This window comes from Callithrix jacchus, chromosome X (assembly GCF_049354715.1).
Source record: "Callithrix jacchus isolate 240 chromosome X, calJac240_pri, whole genome shotgun sequence".
Classification (NCBI taxonomy): Eukaryota; Metazoa; Chordata; class Mammalia; order Primates; family Cebidae; genus Callithrix; species Callithrix jacchus.
This window is the reverse complement of record NC_133524.1, coordinates 125,208,297-125,229,134: the sequence shown is the minus strand read 5'-3', so window position 1 is coordinate 125,229,134 and position 20,838 is coordinate 125,208,297. Positions and strand designations below refer to the sequence as shown.

The window sequence follows — 20,838 nt, the reverse complement described above, 5'->3', positions numbered from 1 at the left end:
GTATTAAGGGGGAAAGCAGAAGGGAAAACTCATGACTGTCTTAGCTGTTTACAAACAAATATAAGCATAGTGGGGAATATCAGGAACTGGAGGTTTTAGCATAGGAATATAGTTATGATTGAATTAGAATAAATGAGGCATGATAGGATAGCAGATGGGACTAGAATCTTGGACTAGAAGGGTACATTCTGCTCATGAGTAACAAAGAAAGGTGGTGTTACTTCATGCATTGGCGATACACGCCACATGGTACCTCACATGCAGCAAAAACACAGGTCCAGAAAAGAAGATGTCAACAAGTAAAGATGAAACAAAAAATAATACAGATGAAAGAATCCAAGACAGACCTTCCAATCAAGAAGACTGGGTGAAACTTACTTTACTTACCAAAGTAAGTTAAGAGCTAGTGGTAATGATGAACTTTAATTTTCTGGTATTGATGAGAAAAAAAAACTTAGCAGGCCAGATATATAAACAGGCTTGTTTATGGAATGTGCTAGGGGAAAATTCTCTAGTAGATGTGAGCTTGATTTGATTCTTCAAGACTCAATAGAGGCCAGGTGCAGTGGCTCACGCCTATAATCCCAGCAATTTAGGAGGCCGAGGCAGGCAGATCAGGAGGTCAAGAGATCGAGACCATCCTGGCCAACATGGTGAAACCCCGTCTCTACTAAAAAATACAAAAATTAGCTGGGTGTGGTGGGGTGCACCTGCAGTCCCAGCTACTCCAGAGGCTGAGGCAGGAGAATTGCTTGAACTCAGGAGGCTGAGATTGCAGTGAGCCGAGATAGCACCACTGCACTCCAGCCTGGTGCCTGGCAACAGAATGAGCCTCTGTTTCAAACAAAAAAAAAAATTAAAAAAAAAAAGACTCAATAGAGACATTAGTAGACATGGCATTATTAGTAGTTAAGCACGGTAGCTCACACCTATAATCCCAACACTTTTTTGCCTGACCTCAGGAATTTGAGACCAGCCTGGGAAACATGGCGAAACCCAGTCTCTATAAAAAAAAACAAAAATTAGCTGGGTGTGGTGGCGTGCGTCTGTAGTCCCAGCTACTTTCGAGGGCTGAGGTGGGAGGATTGCTTGGGACTGGGAGGTCAAGGCTACAGTGAGCCATGATCTACTCTCCAGCCTGGGTGACAAAGAGAGCTTGACTCACACACAAAAAAAGAAAATCCAAGGAAAACTGTAGCATCTGCATTATTTCTGATATGCACGTTACTGGCCAGCATAGAGACAGGAGCTTGAAACAGGCGACCATTCCTTTTTATCATATTTTGATTCTTAATTAGGCTAATAATGTCATAAATATCAACAGGCCACTGTCTGTTATACCTACTTACTTTTTGGACTCAGGAAGCAAAAGAGACACTAACCTGAAAGTCTGAATGTTGACATATTCTTTCTCTCGCTTTGCCAGGATATGTTTAATGAGACCCTCCCGCTGCCCAGATTGGGTATTTGGTACAAAGAGCTTCCGCATGGTGTTGGTCACTTTGGGCTGCTCCTTGTTAGAAGCTTCTTTTTCACGTGGAAGCCTAGCAAATAAAAGATTCAAAAGTAAAATTGTTTAAACTATAATTCTCCTATAGGGGAAATACGTTTTCACATAGGACTTACATTTTATTCACTGAAGGGGGTGGAGGTGGGGGTTCCCGATGAATCCCAGTAGGCTGATTTTGTGAATTTATTTTCTTGTCCAAATTCATAGAAGAAAAATTGTCTTCAAATCCAAGAAGCCCTGAAAGATACAGACCCCAGAGTCAAAGGGGGAAAAAAGCTAACATCCAACATTTCCAGGGTAACAGGGCTTTGATTTGATCAAAATTTGATCGGTGGTATTACTAAACAGAAAGCTGCCATAAGGGTAGAATTTACTTGGATTGGGGTTCAAAGAAGCACTGATACACTAACTAGAACAATAGTTTACACACTAGTAATAGCTAACATTTACTGAAGACTTAGTACAATGCCTGGTTAAACAGTAAGGGATTATATCATTATCTCACTTAATCATCACAAAAACTCTACGAGGTAAGTACTATTAAACTTCTTACCATGTTACAGAAAAGAAAATGGAAGTTCAGAGTTTTTGAGTAACTTGATGAAAGTCGTATAACTAGTAAGTCCTTGACTTGGGTGGGATTCAAACCCAGGCCAACTGGCTCTGGAGCTTGTACTTCCTACCACCCTGCTAAGTTGGCTCCTGAAAAGCTACCATGCTACAGAAAGGATGAGGAGTGAACATTGGTCAGTGGGCCTGCACTCGATAAAACTATTCTGCAGGAGAATGTATCTGACATTGGCTTTAATCTACATCATCATATTTGGCCTGACAAAATCTACTGACTCTGCAATGACCATAGCAACCAGAGAACCAGAAACTTTTCAGTACCTGAAAAACCGGAAGGTTTGTCCTTAGTGTCTAATTTCTGGTACCAGCTGGATGAGTCCTTTTGCTCTGGAACAAGAAGTTGTGACTGAGCTGGAGAGATATGGTTCATGGTCAGAAGCTGGGAAGTCTTTCACTGAGTAGAATTTACCATAGCGAAAAGCCATTCTTTTCAACATTCCTTACATGCAGGGGCCAGCACCATTTTTGGATATAGAAGAAACTAAGGAAATGAGGGCAGCTCTGGGGTCATTGAGGGGCAGAAGGAGAATTACAGTCTATGGTAAGCTATGCTTGCCACGACACTGAAGATTCTGGAAAGTGGCTTAGTATCCTTACAGCCAGGCAGATTTGTTCCCTAACCTATTCCTGTGTTCACTCCTGAAGAAAAAAAAAATCAGCTACCAGGGCTTAAAGGGTGAGGTATTTTGCCAATGGCCATTTCCCTCTGTATCAGCATGTCAGAATTTCATTCCCATTCAGACAGAAGAAAGAAAATTGCCGAGTCTTGAGTTACCTTTCTGAGCAACAAGGACCTCTGAGAGGAACTTCAAACCGTGTTCCTCATCAGGGATTTCAAAGCGGCGCTCTCTGGTCCAGTCCCCCTGAACCCGAATTTTGCAGCCACCTAAAAAGAATTGAAATCCATACATAGACTGCTATGCGATAAAATGTTTCACTGGGATCATATTCTCAACTTATCAGGTTAATAGAAGAAGGTCCAGATCATAAATATTCAGACCTCTACTATAGGAAGCACATGTACAAGATCAAGAGAGTCAGTATGACAGTGGTGGAGGGGGTGATGCAGAGAGGGAACCCCAAGGGAAGTAAGGACTCCTAGGGTTGATGAACTGTGCCAATGAGCAGCACAATCTAGGGATATGACACATTCTAAAATCATACTTTCCTGCTTTCTGATCTATCTCTCAGACGTCAAAGCAGGGATCTTCAAATTCTAGCAAAATGTAAATTCCTCAATCACCCTCCTCCTATACCTTAGCTGGAAATTCCTACCATTTCAGGTCCAGATCATCTTGTCAGAGTATCAGAAGCATGAAGGGAATAAAAGTAGTAGGATGGTTTGTCCATAAGTACAGATTAAATTTACCAAATAATTTAAAAATACTGATTTGGTTTGAAGTATTCTGAAAAGGAGCATCTGCAACTCATTATCTCAAGTTTAAAATGTATGTCTTGAATAAACATACAAAAGCAATATTATGACCTATGCTCAGAAGTGGTTTGGTTCAAGTACAGCCAATTGGAAACTAGGAGAATTAGAAGCAAAGTTAGCTAGGACTTTAATTTCTTATGTGTAGAACATATTGTCTCCCCTTTTCTGAAGCCCTATAGTTATCATCTGTATCATCTGTTTGGATGCAGTGATCCAGGAAACCTATGTATTGCTTCTATTCTTATTGTAACTGATTTATTACATACATCGTTTTCTCATGCCCCTGGAAAGTACAAGCTCTTTCAGGGCAAGAGGCGGGGTACACATGCAGGGTGCACATACAGGGAGCCCAGCACTTTTTGCAGTCTAGGGTGACCAACTGTCCCAGCATTGTATGGGACTGAGAGGATTCCTAGGACTCAGGACTTCCAATGCTAAGACTGGGAAAGTCCCAGGCAAACAAGCCTTGCTGGTCACTCTACTGGTGACAGTAACATCAGACTTCAGAGACAGAAGGTATTTAATAAATGACTGATGAACTGGACTCTTTCATACTTGTAAATAACAAATACATGAGAAAATGAAACGAAAATCCTAGTTTTTTTATGGTGGAAAAAAAACTTCTGAACCTTTGGGTTTTTGTCCCCTGCATTTCTTGTTTCTATCTTTGTAGAATGAGTTACAAAAAGAAAAAGAAAATAATTAACTAGAAGAAAAGATATAAAAATGGAGAAAAAATGTGAAAGAAGGCACCTAAATAGACCAAAGATAAGAAAATTAATGAGGGTGCCACTGTAGAGAGGAAAAAAGAGAGGGAAGGAATAAAGTGTCAATTACAGCAGCCATGAAGATACAGGGAAAACTCCTTCAGGGCCTAACAAGTCCTTCCTTTCTCAGATAATTTATAGTAAATGTGGTTATAGAAGAGTAGTTTCTATCTGACATAAATTTAGAACAAGAACCCATATTCTGTCTCTCTTACACGCATAAACACACAATTCTTGAAAGACATATTTTACCAAATATATAACTGACCTATTTAATGGGCCCGAAGATTCCAGAAATTGCTTACAAAATAACACTGGATTCTCCCTCACCATGTTGCTTGGGAAAGAGAACAAATGACCTCAAGCCTCAACCTTCTACTCTTTTTGTCTAGCCTAGAACCCTCTGGAGCTTTGTGATATGCAAACACTCCTACATCCTCAACTTCATCTGAATATTCTCTGCATCTCTCCCTAGTTCTCAACTATGCATGCATTAAAATTACAGGAGGCACTTTAAAAACAATATTGAACCCAGGCCCCACTCCAGAACAATTAAAACAGAATCTCTGGAGGTGAAGCCCAGGCACTGGTGATTTTCGAGTGATTTGACCTTGTATCCACAATAAAACTCAGAGTCAACTGCAAAACTGGCTGGTCCCTAGGAGTACTTCTGCTACAACCCTCTTAATGGAGGCTGTTTATATTCTCTCACACCTGAAGTAATTTTGTATTGATGTCTTTATTTGTCCTAATACCACCACCAGACTATTTTCTCCTTCTCCCTCAAGCAAAATCCATTCTCCTTTGAGGCTCATCCATCGGGCTCTACCATTTCCTCCCTTTCCTCTACAACATCATCCACCATCCTCCGAGAAACTTCAGAATCCAAGATACAATACCTGGCTGTAAGACTCTGTTTCCACTCAATCTCCTGCCATTGATTTTGGGTCCCTTTAAAATTAGCACAGAAAACCCAGTCAACACCTTCAACTTCCTTATGCAGTGACACTCCCCCTCCACCTCAGCCACCACTCCCTCAGTTGCTACTGGGACCCTCTCAGTTATATCCTGGATTTGGTCATCATAGAAATACTACCACTTCATAAACCTCCAATTCAAATATCCTCCCCTGATCTGTTATTCCTTCCAACTTACTTGCTCATTATCCCCACTGTAACTTTTTTTTTTTTTTTTGACCTCATGGTAACCTCCAGCCCACCGATTCTTCCATTTTCTTACTATCTGTCAGCCCCTTCCTGCTCTCACTTCCTTTCTTAATCAAACAGATGCCATGATTACACTCTGTTGCAAAAACCCAGAACTGCCTTACCCCTCTGCTCTTCCATGGCACCTATCTGGCTAAATACCAACCCTCAGAAATCCAACTAATTGCCTTTCTGTACTTATACCTGAACAACCAGAGGAGGTAAATATGCACACCCACACCCAGATGGCTATCATTATAAATTCCTGATTGCCAATCTCAACTGGGCCCTCTATCATAGGAAGCAACCTAAGTTCCCACAGTCGATCAGTCTCCTACCACTATCTGAAACAACTGTTCCACACCAATTTATCCTCAAAATTTGGATCCCCATCTTCTTGAGGCCTCGTATTCTAAGCAGAATACTTCAGCTCATACTTCAGAGAAAAAATAAAGCTATCACATGGAAAGTTATCTGTATTTGTAGTCATCTCATCCTTTCCCTACTGAAACAAGGAAGAAGATTCCTCCTATCAAGGCCTCTTCACTTCGAATTACAATCCCTCTGATTCTCTCAGTAATCTTACACTCACAACTATTCCCCATGTCTTTAAGCTTTCCCTTTCACTGGCTCCTCCACATTAGCATATAACTGTGTTCTCAGTCCTTCCCATTTGAAAAACAAAAATCTTCCTGGATCTCAGATTTCCCTCCAACCCAGTCCATCTCCATATTCCCCTCCAGTCATGTTTTTTTAAAAGACACAGTCACTGCTTTCTCACCTCCCATTTCTCACTTGAATCCACTCCAATATGACATCCATACCCACCACTTATCTGAAATTGCTTTAAGTTCACCAACAACCTCCATCCCATGGATATTCTTTAATCATCTTATTAGACCTATTAGCAGAAATCAACAGTTAATCAGGGCTTGATATAATCTCTTCCACAGGCTTCTACCATACCATACTCATCTACTTTCTCTCTCTCTCTCATCACTAATTTTGAGTGCCCTTTGAAGTATCCCTTCCTCTATCTTACCTTTAAAACATGGAGTTCCTCAAGTTCAAACATAGATCTTTTTCTCATTCTATACCAGTATTGTCCGATGGGACTTTCCGTGACTATAGGCATGCTTTATAACTGTGCTATTTGATATGGTAGCTAACAACTTGATATGTGACTACTGCTACTGAGGGACTGAATTTCTCATTTTAGTTCCAATTATTTTAAATAGGCACATGTAGCTAGTGGCTACTGTATTAGATAGCAGAGTCCACACACAATCACATCATCTCTTATGGTTCTGAATATCATCTACGTGCTAGTGACCCAGACCTTTCTTCTGAGATTCAGATGCATACATTCACATACCAATTTATCATTTATACTCAAGTGTTTCAAAAAAAATCTCGGTCAGGTGCAGTGGCTCACGCCTGTAATCTCAGCACTTTGGCAGGCCAAAGTGGGTGGATCACCTGAGGTCAGGAGTTCAAGATCAGACTGGTCAACATGGCGAAACCCTATCTTTACTAAAGGTACAAAAATTAGCTGGGCATGGCGGCAGGTGCCTGTAATTCCAGCTACCCGGGAGGTTGAGGCAGGAGAATAGCTTGGACCCGGGAGACAGAGGTTGCAGTGAGCTGAGATCATGCCACTGCACTCCAGCCTGGGTGACAAGAGCGAGACTCCATCCCAAAAAAAAAAAAAAAAAAATCTCAAACTAACATGACTAAAACTGAATTCCTGACCCCTCCCCCTTGAGAAAAACTCACTCTTTCTGCAATGCTCTTATTTTTGCAAATCGTACCATCATCCACAGTCATGTCAGAAATCCAAGATTCATCCTTGACACTTCCTCTTACCCCCTACACCCAAACCAATTCCTATTGGTTTTAGCTGCAAAAACATCTATCAAGTCTGTCCGCTTGTCTTCATTACTACCGCCACCACACTCTCTAGCTTATACTACTGAACCGGCCTCCGAACTGGTCTCTCTGCTTCCATGCAAATGATGACACTCCAGCATCAAATCCTTCATGTTCTTCTCATTTTTAAAATCTCAAAATTCAGATTTAATACCAAGGCTTACAAGATCCTGCCAGATTTGTCCCCTAGCCTGTTTTTCTTACCTTGGCACCCAAGACCTGTTCTAGGCACGCTGGTCTTCTTTCATTTGAAAGACAGTGCCACCCTACTTCCCAACCTGGAGCCTTGTGATTCCCTTTACATGGTAAACTCTTCTCTCTCCAATCTTCACCTGCCTCTTACTTAGCCCCTGGTATCAATTTAAATGTCACTTCTTCAAAGAGATTTTCCTTGACCACCTTCCTAATATACTTACTCCTCTCATAAACTCTTAGTAGTTTTCCAAAAGAACATTTATTAAAACTACGATTATCTGTATTTTATCAGTTTAATGTCTGTTTCCTACATTAAAATCCTTAAAGTATCATGACTGTACTGCTTTCTGCTATATCCCTAGAGCCTAGCATAGTTCTTGGCACATAAAAGACATTCATATTTTTATAGAATGAATGAAGGAGTTATAGGTATCTGTGTGACACTAGTACTGAATTGGACAGAAACAAGAACCAAAGTGGGGGCAGCAACCTTATCTTTGTCATTCTGTACTGATTCTGCAGAGCTTACAAAAATGCCTGACAAATAGAAGGCACTCAACAAATATTTGTTGAATAATAAATAAACAAGGGACAGTTTAATATTAGGAAATTAGTACAATACGGTGTACCAATTGGTCAAATAAGGAAGAACAATAAAATCATCACCATAAATACCAAAAAGACATTTGCTAAAATTCAGTATACACTCATGATTTTAAAAAATACAAGCTTGAAATAAACACAGTTTCTTAATTTAAAAAAAAACTGTCAAAGCAACAAGCAATAATGCTGTTAACAGTGAAATACCACTTGAGGCATTCTCACTGAAATCAGGAGCCAAGCATCATCATCATTTACCACCAGTCCCAAAATTCTCACTGGTATAGTGTACAACAATAGTAGCTACTAGAAAAGAGACAAAATTATTATTTATAGATGATTAAGGTTATCTACCAAAATGAAAAAAAGCAAAACAAAAAGCAAAAAAGATTAAAAATAAATTTCAATGAAGTGACTGGATAAAAGACAAACATCCACAACTCTATAGCTATTCTGTATACTAGTAATAAACTATTAGAAAGAAATAGAAAAAAATTCCACTCATAATAGCAGCAAATAAAATCCACCACAAAATGCTTAACCTAAAAACTATATATATGAAGAAAGGATAAAATTTTACTGAAAGATATAAAAGAGGACCTGAAAAAAAAAATAGATCTGGCCGGGCGCAGTGGCTCACACCTGTAATCCCAGCACTTTGGGAGGCCGAGGCAGCTGGATCACGAGGTCAAGAGATCGAGACCATCCTGGTCAACATGGTGAAACCCCGTCTCTACAAAAAATACAAAAAATTAGCTGGGCATGGTGGCGCGTGCCTGTAATCCCAGCTACTCAGCAGGCTGAAGGAGGAGAATTGCCTGAACCCAGGAGGCGGAGGTTGCGGTGAGCCGAGATTGCGCCATTGCACTCCAGCCTGGGTAACAAGAGCGAAACTCCATCTCAATTAAAAAAAAAAAAATAGATCTATCATGTTCCTTGACAATGACTTACTTGTATAAAGAAGTTAATTTAGTAAAATTTGGCACACACCTATGGTGAAATATTGGTCTTTAAAAAGCATATTATAAAACAATTGTAAATGACTTAGGAAAATGTGAGAATATAATGTTAAATGAAGATGCAGGATAAAAACTATATATGAGGATTCCAGTTATGTAGAAATATAAATAAAAGACTGGAAGGAAATACATCAAAATGTTAACCACAGTGGTGATCTCTAGATTGCAGAAAAATAATCTTAATTTGATACTTTAAACTTTTCTGAATTTGTAAATGGCATATGACGAAAATGTATTACGTTTATAATGAGAAAAAATTATTTACAAAGCATTTAACACCAATATCCAGAAAATGGGAAAATGCATATTTACATTAAAATCAGGTCTACCTAACAAACTCAAGATCTCCTTCCTGCAACACACTGTGTACCGTAGTTTATGTATGAAGCCCAATGATGAAGATAAAATGTGGTTTCATTGCAAGTATTACTAAATGCATAGAAATGACAAAGGATTTTAGTCAAGTGGTCACTTACTTATTTTCCCCCTATGAGCCAGTAACTAGAACTCTGGACATAGCAACGCATGGCTAATGTAGAAGTTACAACAAAACTAACGCTGAAAAGTAGGTGTTTACAAGAGAAAAGGCACAGCTCAGTTCAACTTTTCAGTTTTGAATCAAATGCCTCTCCACATCAAACACAGGACATCTCCATCTCTTATTTCAGCAGCAATGTCAGTTGTTACAGAACTGCCTTTGTTCTAATTTTGCCTTTTTAAGTGTTGTTTTTGCCTTCTCCTTTCTAGGCACAGTAAGACATAGACATTAAGTTATTTTATCTCTTGGATATTTGCACCTGGGTTTACCTGGCCTTTCAGACACAGCCATTAAGACTTCTGAAATCCACGACCAAAAAAGAAAAAAAGAAAAAGAAAACTCAAGCCAGAAAAAAAGCTTACTTAAACTGTTCAATACAAATTAATGGTGCCAAGTGCAGGAACTCGGTCTAAACAAAGTTATGTAAACCCATAGTGCCAAGCTCCGTGCCAGTTCCCACTCATCCAAGGACTCAACCAAGAGATAAGGCAACCAATTTGATTTAGATTCATGTGGTCAGATACTCTTTTCCATAGCAACCTCAGAGTAGCATCGAATGCCCATTTTCTCATAAAATAGTACTATTAGGTCGGGCGCAGTGGCTCATGCCTATAATCCCAGCACTTTGGGAGGCCGAGGCAGCTGGATCACGAGGTCAAGAGATCGAGACCATCCTGGTCAACGAGGTGAAACCCCGTCTCTACTAAAAATACAAAAATCAGCTGGGAATGGTGGCGCGCGCCTGTAATCCCAGCTACTCAGGAGGGTGAGGCAGGAGAATTGCTTGAACCCAGAAGGCGGAGGTTGTGGTGAGCCGAGATCGTGCCATTGCACTCCAGTCTGGGTAACAACATTGAAACTCTGTCTCGGAAAAAAAAAAATAGTACTATTAAATGATAAACAAAGAACAGCTTGCACAGAAAGTCAAAGATGATTTGCTTCAAATAGATAAAAATGAGAGAATGGAAACATTGAAGAGAAAATCATGTTCCCTCTAATCAAGAAATGACTTGAGGGGATGGAGCTTAAATAAAAGACCAAACTTTTTTTTTAAAGGACTGCCTGGACAAGCAATTTAAGGGACTCTTCAGCCTTCAAAAAAAAATACAACAAATAAAGGAAAATATTATGACTTAACAAAGAAAGTTGAAAAAGAAGATGGGGAAAAAAACTTAAAATGTAATAGCAGTTAAAAAATGACAAAAAAAACCCCACCAATAAACCTTATGTGCTTTAAACATTTTATTAGCCCTTCCTACAATTATCAATTTTACAGCAATGATTTAACTGACAGCAACAATACTGCTAGCTCAAGGTAGTTCAGCATTAGAAAGGTAGATCATTCTTTTTAATTTTTATAAAGATTCTTACCACCACCTGCTTTTTCTTAGGCATAGCCTACATCTTTTTGGGAAACAATGCTAATTTGTATGGCTGCTACAGGAGACTACAGGAAAAGATGGTGAAATTAAAACATGTGCCGCAAAAGGTGTCTTAAATGTAACCAGTGTTCAAGTAAATATTTGTTGAATAAAAATCAAGCACATTTGGAAAAATACTCACTGTTAGAAGCTATGTGAATCAATAGAGTTTCTTCTGCTTCTGAGAGGGAAGAAAAAGAGACTAGGATCAGGGAAGAGAAAACCACTCATTACAACCAAAAGAATACATGCCTAACTAAATAACTGCTTCTCTCAGTCACTACTCCTAGGTCTTAGAACACATTTTTTCAAATCCTTTTTTTGCTTAATATTTTTTAAAAAGGGATTTTAATAGCACTAGGTTCTAAAGACTATGAGCAAATCAACTAAAATAAAAATGAACTGAAGAACCAAATGGAACTCTTCAAAGCAAATCAAGGAACAAGAAATTAATAGTACAGAACACAACAACATGCTAATTCAAGTGAAAGCAAGTTTAACCCCCCTTAACTATAACATACTGACTTAACTCTGTGTCCTTTAGACACTCCTTTAGATACTAGAAGGCAAAGGAAGTGACCCTGAAAGCCCAGAGGTGAATTACTTTCTTAACTCAGATCTATTCTCTGAAAATTTCCCGGTGATCTCATCACCTCTGCCCCTGCCCCACACAGGGTAGAATATACCTTCAGGTTACAATTAATACCTGTGGGCCCAAGGTCCTCCATCCCCAACAGGGTACAAAGCAGTCTGCAAATTTAGAGTTCTCTTATCTCTTGATGGTTCTCCTGGACTTCTTTCCTTTACAACTAGTAACTAGATCCAACCTATCTCTTTCCCTCTGACTTCTCTGGATTTGACCAACTGTACCTGCCAGACCCTCCTGGCTAACTGAACTCTGGGTACCGACTCCTTGGGATTAGGCTGGAACTACCTTGGTCAAATGTAGTCATCTCACCTTTTCCACCTCCCTCCCAAGACTGAATTGTTTATTTGGCTCTATTACTTAGGTACAACAGAAGCAACTGGCAAGGAACTAAGTCATTTAATACTAGAAAGCAATCTTGATATTATTATTAGGATGATTAAACAAGGGGAATTAGGGCATCAAAACATAGATATTGTACGTTTATTACTGTTCTTCATTAACTTTTAGTTCTGTAAAACCTGAGGGTTCACAGATGGTTTTCTTTTTCTTTAGAAATGGCCTGACTCGGCCGGGCGCAGTGGCTCACACCTATAATCCCAGCACTTTGGGAGCCCAAGGCTGGTGGATCACGAGGTCAAGAGATCGAGACCATCCTGGTCAACAAGGTGAAATCCTGTCTCTACTAAAAATACAAAAATTAGCTGGGCATGGTGGTGCATGCCTGTAGTCCCAGCTACTCAGGAGGTTGAGGCAGGAGAATTGCTTGAACCCAGAAGGTGGAGGTTGCGGTGAGCCGAGATCGTGCCATTGCACTCCAGCCTGGGTAACAGCGAAACTCTGTCTCAAAAAAAAAAAAAAAAGAAATGGCCTTACTCTCACCAAGGTTAGCATGCAGTGGCGCAATCACAGCTTGGCTCAAGCAATCCTCCTGCTTCAGCCTCCCGAGTAGCTGGGACTACAGGTATGTGCCACCACATTTGGCAACTGTTGTTTTTTAAATTTTATTTTTGTAGAGATGGGGTCTTGCTATGTTGCCTGGGCTGGTATTGAACTCCTGGGCTCAAGCAATCCTCCTGCCTCAGCTTCCCAAAACGTTGGGATTACAGGTGCTCACTGTGCCTGGCCACAGTTTACAAAATAAATGAACAGGTCAGGAAATAGAAAGATGAAAATCATACATAAGTCTTCCTTCAGTCATGGGGAACTATGTTACATGTGTGCACCTATTTTCCCAGATCCTAAGAAGTAGCACTACGATCTAACAATCAGAAACAGGGTAAAAGAGATCCTAGAGGTAGAATGAAAAGGTACAAAGCTCATAGGATATTAATTTAGAGTCATGTTCTTTGGCTCTTCCCCTCTGTAAAAAGCTACACCTTGAAAACTGAGGTGACCACAATAACACTATGGCACACAGCTACATTGTTTAGTATGTCTCTCTCACATGGGGCAGGCTAAATAGCTGTCACTTAATTCTTCTACACAATATGGACACTATTCATTGAAGCTATTTTTAATTCTTAATACATGCATTCTTAAAAAGTCATACCCACTAGCTTAGTATTTTCACTTAAAGGAATAAATCTTGAAGATATAAGAGATGTGCAGGTATATTTATATGCAGAGATGTTCATCATATTACTATTTATACTCGTGAAAAATAACCCAAGTGTCAACATAGGGGACTAATTACATTATGGATCATTCATAAACTGGAATGGTAAATAGCCATTAATGGCATGGAAAAGTGCTCATAATATGATAGCATGTAGAACAGACAAAAAATTGTGTAAGATGAATATGACTCACCTTGCAATGCATGTGTAGAAAAAAAGGAAAATGCTAGGTGTCTATCTCTGAAGGATGGGAATTTAAGTGACCTATTTTCCTTACACTTTTCTGTTCTTTCCAAACACATTATGTTATGTACATGCCACTTTGTGATTAAACAAAAAAAAAAGTTCAATGTAGTTTAATCTTAAGAAAGATTTCATACAAGGCAAGATTTAAGTTTTCCAAGAAAGGCCAGGCATGCTGGCTCATGTCTGTAATCCCAGCACTTTGGGAGGCTGAGACGGGCAGATTGCTTGAACTCAGGAGTTTGAAACCAGCCTGGGCAACATGGCGAAACCCCTCTACAAAAAATACAAAAAAAATTAGCTGGAGGGTGGTGCTCCTGTAGACCCAGCTACTTGGGAGGCTGAAGTGGGAGAATCACTTGAGCTTGGGAAATGACCTTGTCTTGAAAAAAACGAGTTTTCCAAGAAGCTACAATTGATGTAGACTGCTTCTGCCTGATGAAGCCACTGGTCCCACTGGAAACAGAATGCATTTGTTCTCTAGTATCAATTTCCTTTCCAGAGCAATGTGAGATGACAGAAGCAACACCTCCTACACAAACCTCCCAATTTTTAAGTTTCATCGTAGCAGATGAACAACAGATTTTCTGTGCTCAGTCCCCATATTTGAGGACAAGAGGCCAAATATTACCTCCCCAGAGTCAATTTTCTTACGACTCACCAATGTCAAGGTTTGAGAATCAGCACAACTGAGGGTAAGATATTACAATCTGGCAAGGAATGTTGCCAATTGTCTTCATTTCAAATAGCATATGGAGAAAGTGCCAAATATGTGTGAATCCAAGTGACCTTGGTACCTTACAATGAGCACTGTGTCAGTTAAGCCCAAGAACGTTATTTAAATCTATATATAGGTCAGTCAGCATAAAAACTACCTACACAGGTAACAATCTACATACATTTCTAACCCAAACCAAGGAAACAGATGAGACTATACACACATACATATATACAAATATATTTCAATATAACCCTTCAGCATTCTTAGACAAAGTATCATCTCCTCAATGTCATCTTTTTTATGCAAAGAGGAATACACTTCATTTTATGTGCAGTGACAAATTTAAATATATATGGTATTACATAATGCAGTAATGACCACGAAAAAACATAAAACTTGCTAAGCAATTAAAGCTAGTACCTTGAACACATCTGAAGTGGCTATTTATAGGAATGATATCTTGAACATGCTGTGCCTTTTCATGCAACTGGATTATTAACCTAGGAAACAGAAGAACGCATCAAAGAATAGCCACGGAAAAACCCATTTAGCAACAAAATACTTTGCTGTCTTGTTATACACAAATCTAGTCTGTATTTATTAGACTTGCTGCATCTAGCTCCCTGGATCTGAGCATCAGGACAGCTAGATATTACTCTAGGCTTAAAAGGATGCTAGTGGTGATCAGTATCTGAATACCCACACTCTTCTCCATGCCATATATCCTAAAAACAGCGTACAAGTTTAAGAGCATGAATTACAGAGTATATAGCTTCAGAGTATGCATACCAGAGTGAAGAAATGACAGCTAGATGTGAAGTCCATGAGGGCAGGGACCACAGCTGTTTTTACACCATGGAATTTCTAGTACCTAGCATGGAGCCTGGTACACAGCAGTTGCTCGTGTGTGTGGAATCAATGAATTAGAAGATTTATACATCAACTTTCCAATTATATTCCCATGGCTTTTTACCAAAGAATGGTTCAATCTCTTCAAACAAGCATGCAGATTTATAAAGGAGTAAGAGGGGGGTTGGCCGGGAGCGGTGGCTCATGCCTCTAATCCCAGCACTTTGGGAGGCCGAAGTGGGTGGATCACGAGATCAAGAGATCGAGACCATCCTGGTCAACATGGTGAAACCCCGTCTCTACTAAAAATACAAAAAATTAGCTGGGCATGGTGGCGTGTGCCTGTAATCCCTGTTACTCAGGATGCTGAGGCAGGAGAATTGCCTGAACCCAGGAGGTGGAGGTTGCGGTGAGCCGAGATCGCGCCATTGCACTCCAGCTTGGGTAACAAGAGTGAAACTCCGTCTCAAAAAAAAATTAAAAAATTTAAATAGAGCGAAACTCCGTATCAAAAAAAAATTTAAAAATTAAAATAAATAAATAAATAAATAATGGAGTAAGAGCGGGTACCCAGTCAGCTGGATCACCCAAAATATCAGTGACCAACAAGGTGGCAGATATCACAATCAGATTGCCTTCACATCCCTTGTGTTTTTCCTCTGGTTTCCAAGTTTATGCTGGTATTTCTACATAAACACGAGTAAACCTGGCTCCCCAGGATGAAATCCATACTTCTAAATCCATATGTACTTCTGAAATATTAATTTTTCATTTATTATTTATCCTTAATCGCCCAGAATCAAGGTACAACTTACTGGTAAACAACCTTTCTGAACATCAACTAGCATTCCCAAAGTCAAGCACTTTTCAAGTGTTGTTTTTAGTTTTGTTTTTGCCAGGAACACTCTGCTTCTTTCCAAGTTTCATCTCAAATAACACCTCCTCCATGAAGCCTTCCTCAATACCCCGAAGCAGAACCAGCGGCCTTATTGCCTTTGTTTGCCCCTCTAACAGAGAACTTATATACTCCATATGGTTATATTTGTTTCTCCTCACTGATTTGAGCTCTTTGAAAGCAAGGACCAGATCATATTGTTTTGTCTGCAGCCTAAAAGATGCTCAACAAATACTGGTTGAATACATTAACTAGCTTAATTATGCCACAAGCAGAGGTGAATTTCGAAATATAACTGTTTAACTTCTGGCATTAAAATGTCATTGCTTTGAAGGGTTTGATTTCTGTTTTGTTGTCTTTTTGGGGTGCTTGTTACTTTTGCTTTTTGCATTTTCAAATGTGTTAACTTTGAAGAGGATAACCTGGGATAGGATAAGTAATTACTTAGATAGAACTAAGGGAAATAAAAGTATTAATGCTATTTTTCTGCTGTGATCCTTCTTGCCTAATTTGCAGGGGTTTGTATTTTAAGGTGATTACAGGAACATGGGGCAGGCCCCTTTCAATATGGAAAGTTCATGAGTTGAGTGGAGAGTCCTATAAACCCAGATGGAAACCAGAAACCAGATAAAAGGCTGAGAAATCAAGGGTTAAGGAGGAAGAGCTTACTTTGAGGAAGATAAACACAAACCACTATAACACTAAAATATGTAAAGACGAAAGGGTGTTGAATATTAGCAATAAAGCTTCATCTGGACTGGACTGTTTACCATTACAAAACAGAAATAAACTCAGCATTTAAGTGAATTCCACAACATTTATTGACTATTTACTACATATTAGTCACTAAATTACAACAAAAGAATAGGGCTAAGAGTAAGCATAAATATTCGACCTGAGTTTAATTATTCATTTCAGAATAAAAAGAAAAATAATCAGTATACAGCAAAACAACGGAATTCAGAATTTGGTAGTTGTCAAACATCAAACAGAAAAGAGTGACAAATCCTGACTGCCAACTCTGCCTTATCCCTAAGAAACACTTTGATTTGTTAAAGGAAGGTTAAAGGTCAAACAGGTTTTGTCATAATCTATTATCCTTGAAAAAAAATGAATCTTAGTGTTTGATTCCATTTCCAAAAAAAACAACAACCTGATTCTTAATTGTAATTTTAGTCTCTCAAGTAAATTTCTTACGGTTGAGAACAGGAACCACAGACCTAAAGATTTAAGACAGGGTTCAAGTTCTAGAACACAAAGGCCAAAGTAAAAATTTCTGGACACTCAAATCAGAGAAGGCACCAGAGAGATAAGAATATGAGGATTATAGATGGTATTATGGCATTAGGTGTTGCCAGTAAATGATTTCAAGAGAAACTTCTCAGTGTGATTCTGAGACAAGTTACATAGGTTCAGATATCAGGTATTCTGCTTCCTAATTGTGAACAAGTGACTTAACCTGTCAGTGCTTCAATTTCTGTATCTACAAAAGGGGGGTGATGATATTACTTTTATAGTAATCCTCACATGTGGATTAAATGAACTAATTAATGAAAAGTGCTTAGAACAGTACCTGGCACATATAACATAGTGTTAGTTATATACAACTATACCTCCATGCCTCCACATCTACCCCCAACTGTACCCCCATAACTTACACAGAATTGGAACACAAGACTTCCTTATTAGCTCAATAGAGTTCCAACTCTACTAATTCGAGGGACCAGATCCTGGGCTGTGGTCATCTCAACAATGTAGCTATTCTATTCAGTCTTCATAATTTTGTTTCTACATTAGAGGAAACCAAGGCACAAAAGTTCTATTGGTTTGCACAAGGTCACATCTCTCTACCCTATTCTAGCCTTTGGAAGTGTTAGTGGTATTCCACTTTTCTGCTGAATTTAGTTTCATTAAATTCTGAATTTAGATTAGTTTCATTAAACTAGTCTTCCAGGGTTTAATGCAATCTGGGTTTGACGAACTTCCCAACAGAGCTGACTAAGCAGGACGCAATAAAGAGCTACATCATAGAACTAGTTGACATCCAGTTAGAATGGCACCAATAGTCTCAGTGAAGAGTAGGTTTGGCCAGTGGGAATTTCTTCCTCGTAAATCAGACAGCATAGACATAGAGGATCTAAAAGTGGGGACTGAGAAAATTGGTTTTAGGAAGAACCCAATGTTGGGAGATGGCAAGATTTAAGTGAACAAGTTGTAAACTGGGAAGGGATATGATGTCAAGAAGCCAGTGAATAACCAAGGGAGGTGTCTTGGGCACACAAGGATAGGAGCCTATGATAGGTAATGGTCACCATGGATACTTTTGAGACGAGGCATTAGTCACAACAGAGTGAAGTCAGCAGCTACGGTGATAGCTTATCAAAATGATCTTTTGATCAGTCAACAGTATTTACTGAGCTCCTATGTCTAAGACAGAGTAGAAGGTGACACACTGATAAAATACCAACTGTCATTTCTGTTTCTACACATTTCATCACCTTTTCTTTCTAACAGTCAAGTCAATAAGTGAGGCAGTTTCTGGCCGACACTAAACCATTACTGAATTAATGAATATGCCTTCAAGCAAGTGGGATAACAGGGTGGGGAGACTGGAGAAACCAGCTGAATAGGGTTCAGACAAGTCTGTAATGTTAACAATGAAGCATTTCCATAGCACTTTTACTTTTTGTAAACCACTCTCCCATTTATTTTTCCCCCAGTTAAAACTCCAAAGGCTTTATAAGGCAAGGCAGTTAATATTTTTATTCAACTGATGAGTTAACTTTGGCCCAGAAAGCTTTATTGACTTGCCTAATATTACACAACATATGTCAGTTGCAGGGGCAGGAACTAAAAAAGCCAGGCCTCCTGCTTCCCCGCCCATTCAGTCCTTCCACTGAGCCACACTACCAAGCACAATCCAGAGGCTTGGAAGCTGGGGACGAAGCCCCGAGGTTAGAGAGCACTGGCACTTCACAACTGGACCTGAACCTGTTGCCCTCGTGTCCTCAGTACGAAGAGAGTGGGTGACCTGCCGCAGTTTGGGGTTGAGAGGTAATGGCAGGCTCTCCTCCTCTGTGGGAATCAGGTGGTTACTTACTCATATTGCCCGTTCCTCTGGGCTAGGGTCAGGGCGCAGGGCTTCCGGTGAGGACCCTTCATCTCCATACCCTCAACAGTATGCGGGCGCTAGTCAAGGGTCTCCTTTGGAAGCGCGGCTGGGGCAGGGGGGCGGGGGTCTTCCGCCCCGCCCCCCGGCCGCCCTCCCCCCGCCCTGCTGCACCTCCAGCGCTGGCCCCTCCCCCGCTCTGCTCGGCCTCTGGGCCTCCTGGCAGCCCCGGCCCGCCAAGTTCTGCAGGGCCCCCGACCCCCACCCCCGTCCCTGCGCGGCCTCCCCTCCCCCTTCTCTCCGGCGGATACGGCAAGGGGTTGGGCTCCGACCGGGAGCGGCGGATCCATCCAGGCGGCCTCCGGGCTCAGCCGGACTGCGGACTGTGACCGGATCCGACGACACTGGCTCCCGCGTCCCCAAACCCACCCGCCTTGGCTGCGTGTCGTTTGAGGAACAGCTCCGCGCCAGGCGCCTGGCGCCGGGAGCCGGGAGCCGGGAGCGGGGAGCTGGGAGCTGAGAATCTGACCCAAGAGAGAGCGGCGCCTCGCGCCCCCGCCAGTTTTCCAGGCCGCCGCAGATTCCGCCCCCTGCGGCCAACCTGAGGAACTGCAGCGAGAGACCCGACGGACTGGGGGCGTCTCTACCACGTCCAGCAAGGAATGGGTTCTAAATGCCATCTGTGACATCAGAATTGTTCTGAGGACTTTGAAGATGGCCACAGAAACAAAACACAGTCATACCTATGGGGGAATCTCAAACGTGTTGTGTCAATACGACCCATATCATTCAGTATATTTACATGGTCACCTCTAACCAGGCAATGTCTAAATATATATCCCTGGCCCAGACTTCTTACCAAATAGAGTCCATTATTAACACATCATTGTGTGACAAAACTAACTCATTATCATTTCACTTCAAAGCCATATATTTTCTTCCCCCTCCTAATCTCTATATCCAATCAGTCAACACACCCTGTTGATATTTTACTTGGAATTGCTTTTAGATCCTTTATTTTCTCTCCATTTAAACTGCCATAACTTTATTGAAGCCTTTGTGATAGCCTATCTAGGTTATTGCATTTTGCTCTAGATAAATCCTGTTGACTCTACTCTCTACTTTGACCTGTTTACTCTGTTGACAGCCATGAAAATATTTTCCCTTGGCCAGGCGCGGTGGCTCACCCCTGTAATCCCAGCACTTTGGGAGGCCGAGGCGGGTGGATCACAAGGTCAAGAGATCGACACCATCCTGGTCAACAAGGTGAAACCCCGTCTCTACTAAAAATACAAAAATTAGCTGGGCATGGTGGCGCGTGCCTGTAATCCCAGCTACTCGGGAGGGTAAGGCAGGAGAATTGCCTGAACCCAGGAGGCGGAGGTTGCGGTGAGCCAAGATCGTGCCATTGCACTCCAGTCTGGGTAACAACAGCGAAACTCTGTCTCAAAAAAAAAAGAAAATATTTTCCCAAAGTAATTTTTCAATTGTGTTATTCATTTGCTGC

The 20,838-nt window shown here is 40.6% G+C and overlaps 1 protein-coding gene across 15 annotated transcripts in view; it reads right to left on the bottom strand.

Annotated features, from left to right (window-relative positions):
- OCRL (OCRL inositol polyphosphate-5-phosphatase) overlaps positions 1–20,026 on the bottom strand; it is a 52,299-nt gene extending 32,273 nt beyond the window's left edge. For 2 of the 15 annotated variants that reach the window (XM_078362262.1, XM_078362268.1), the window contains exons 1-8: positions 19,643–20,026; positions 19,323–19,405; positions 14,899–14,978; positions 11,392–11,430; positions 2,916–3,026; positions 2,402–2,491; positions 1,627–1,747; positions 1,383–1,544 (exon numbers count right to left, since the gene is read on the bottom strand). In XM_078362262.1, the coding sequence (XP_078218388.1) occupies positions 1,383–1,544; positions 1,627–1,747; positions 2,402–2,491; positions 2,916–3,026; positions 11,392–11,430; positions 14,899–14,978; positions 19,323–19,405; positions 19,643–20,020 (1,064 nt within the window). In that variant the 5' untranslated portion in view covers positions 20,021–20,026. The remainder of the gene's footprint in view (positions 1–1,382; positions 1,545–1,626; positions 1,748–2,401; positions 2,492–2,915; positions 3,027–11,391; positions 11,431–14,898; positions 14,979–19,322; positions 19,406–19,642) is intronic. The other 13 variants (XM_078362267.1, XM_078362273.1, XM_078362264.1 and 10 more) reach the window with 9 other exon arrangements.
- Positions 20,027–20,838: the final 812 nt, after the last annotated feature.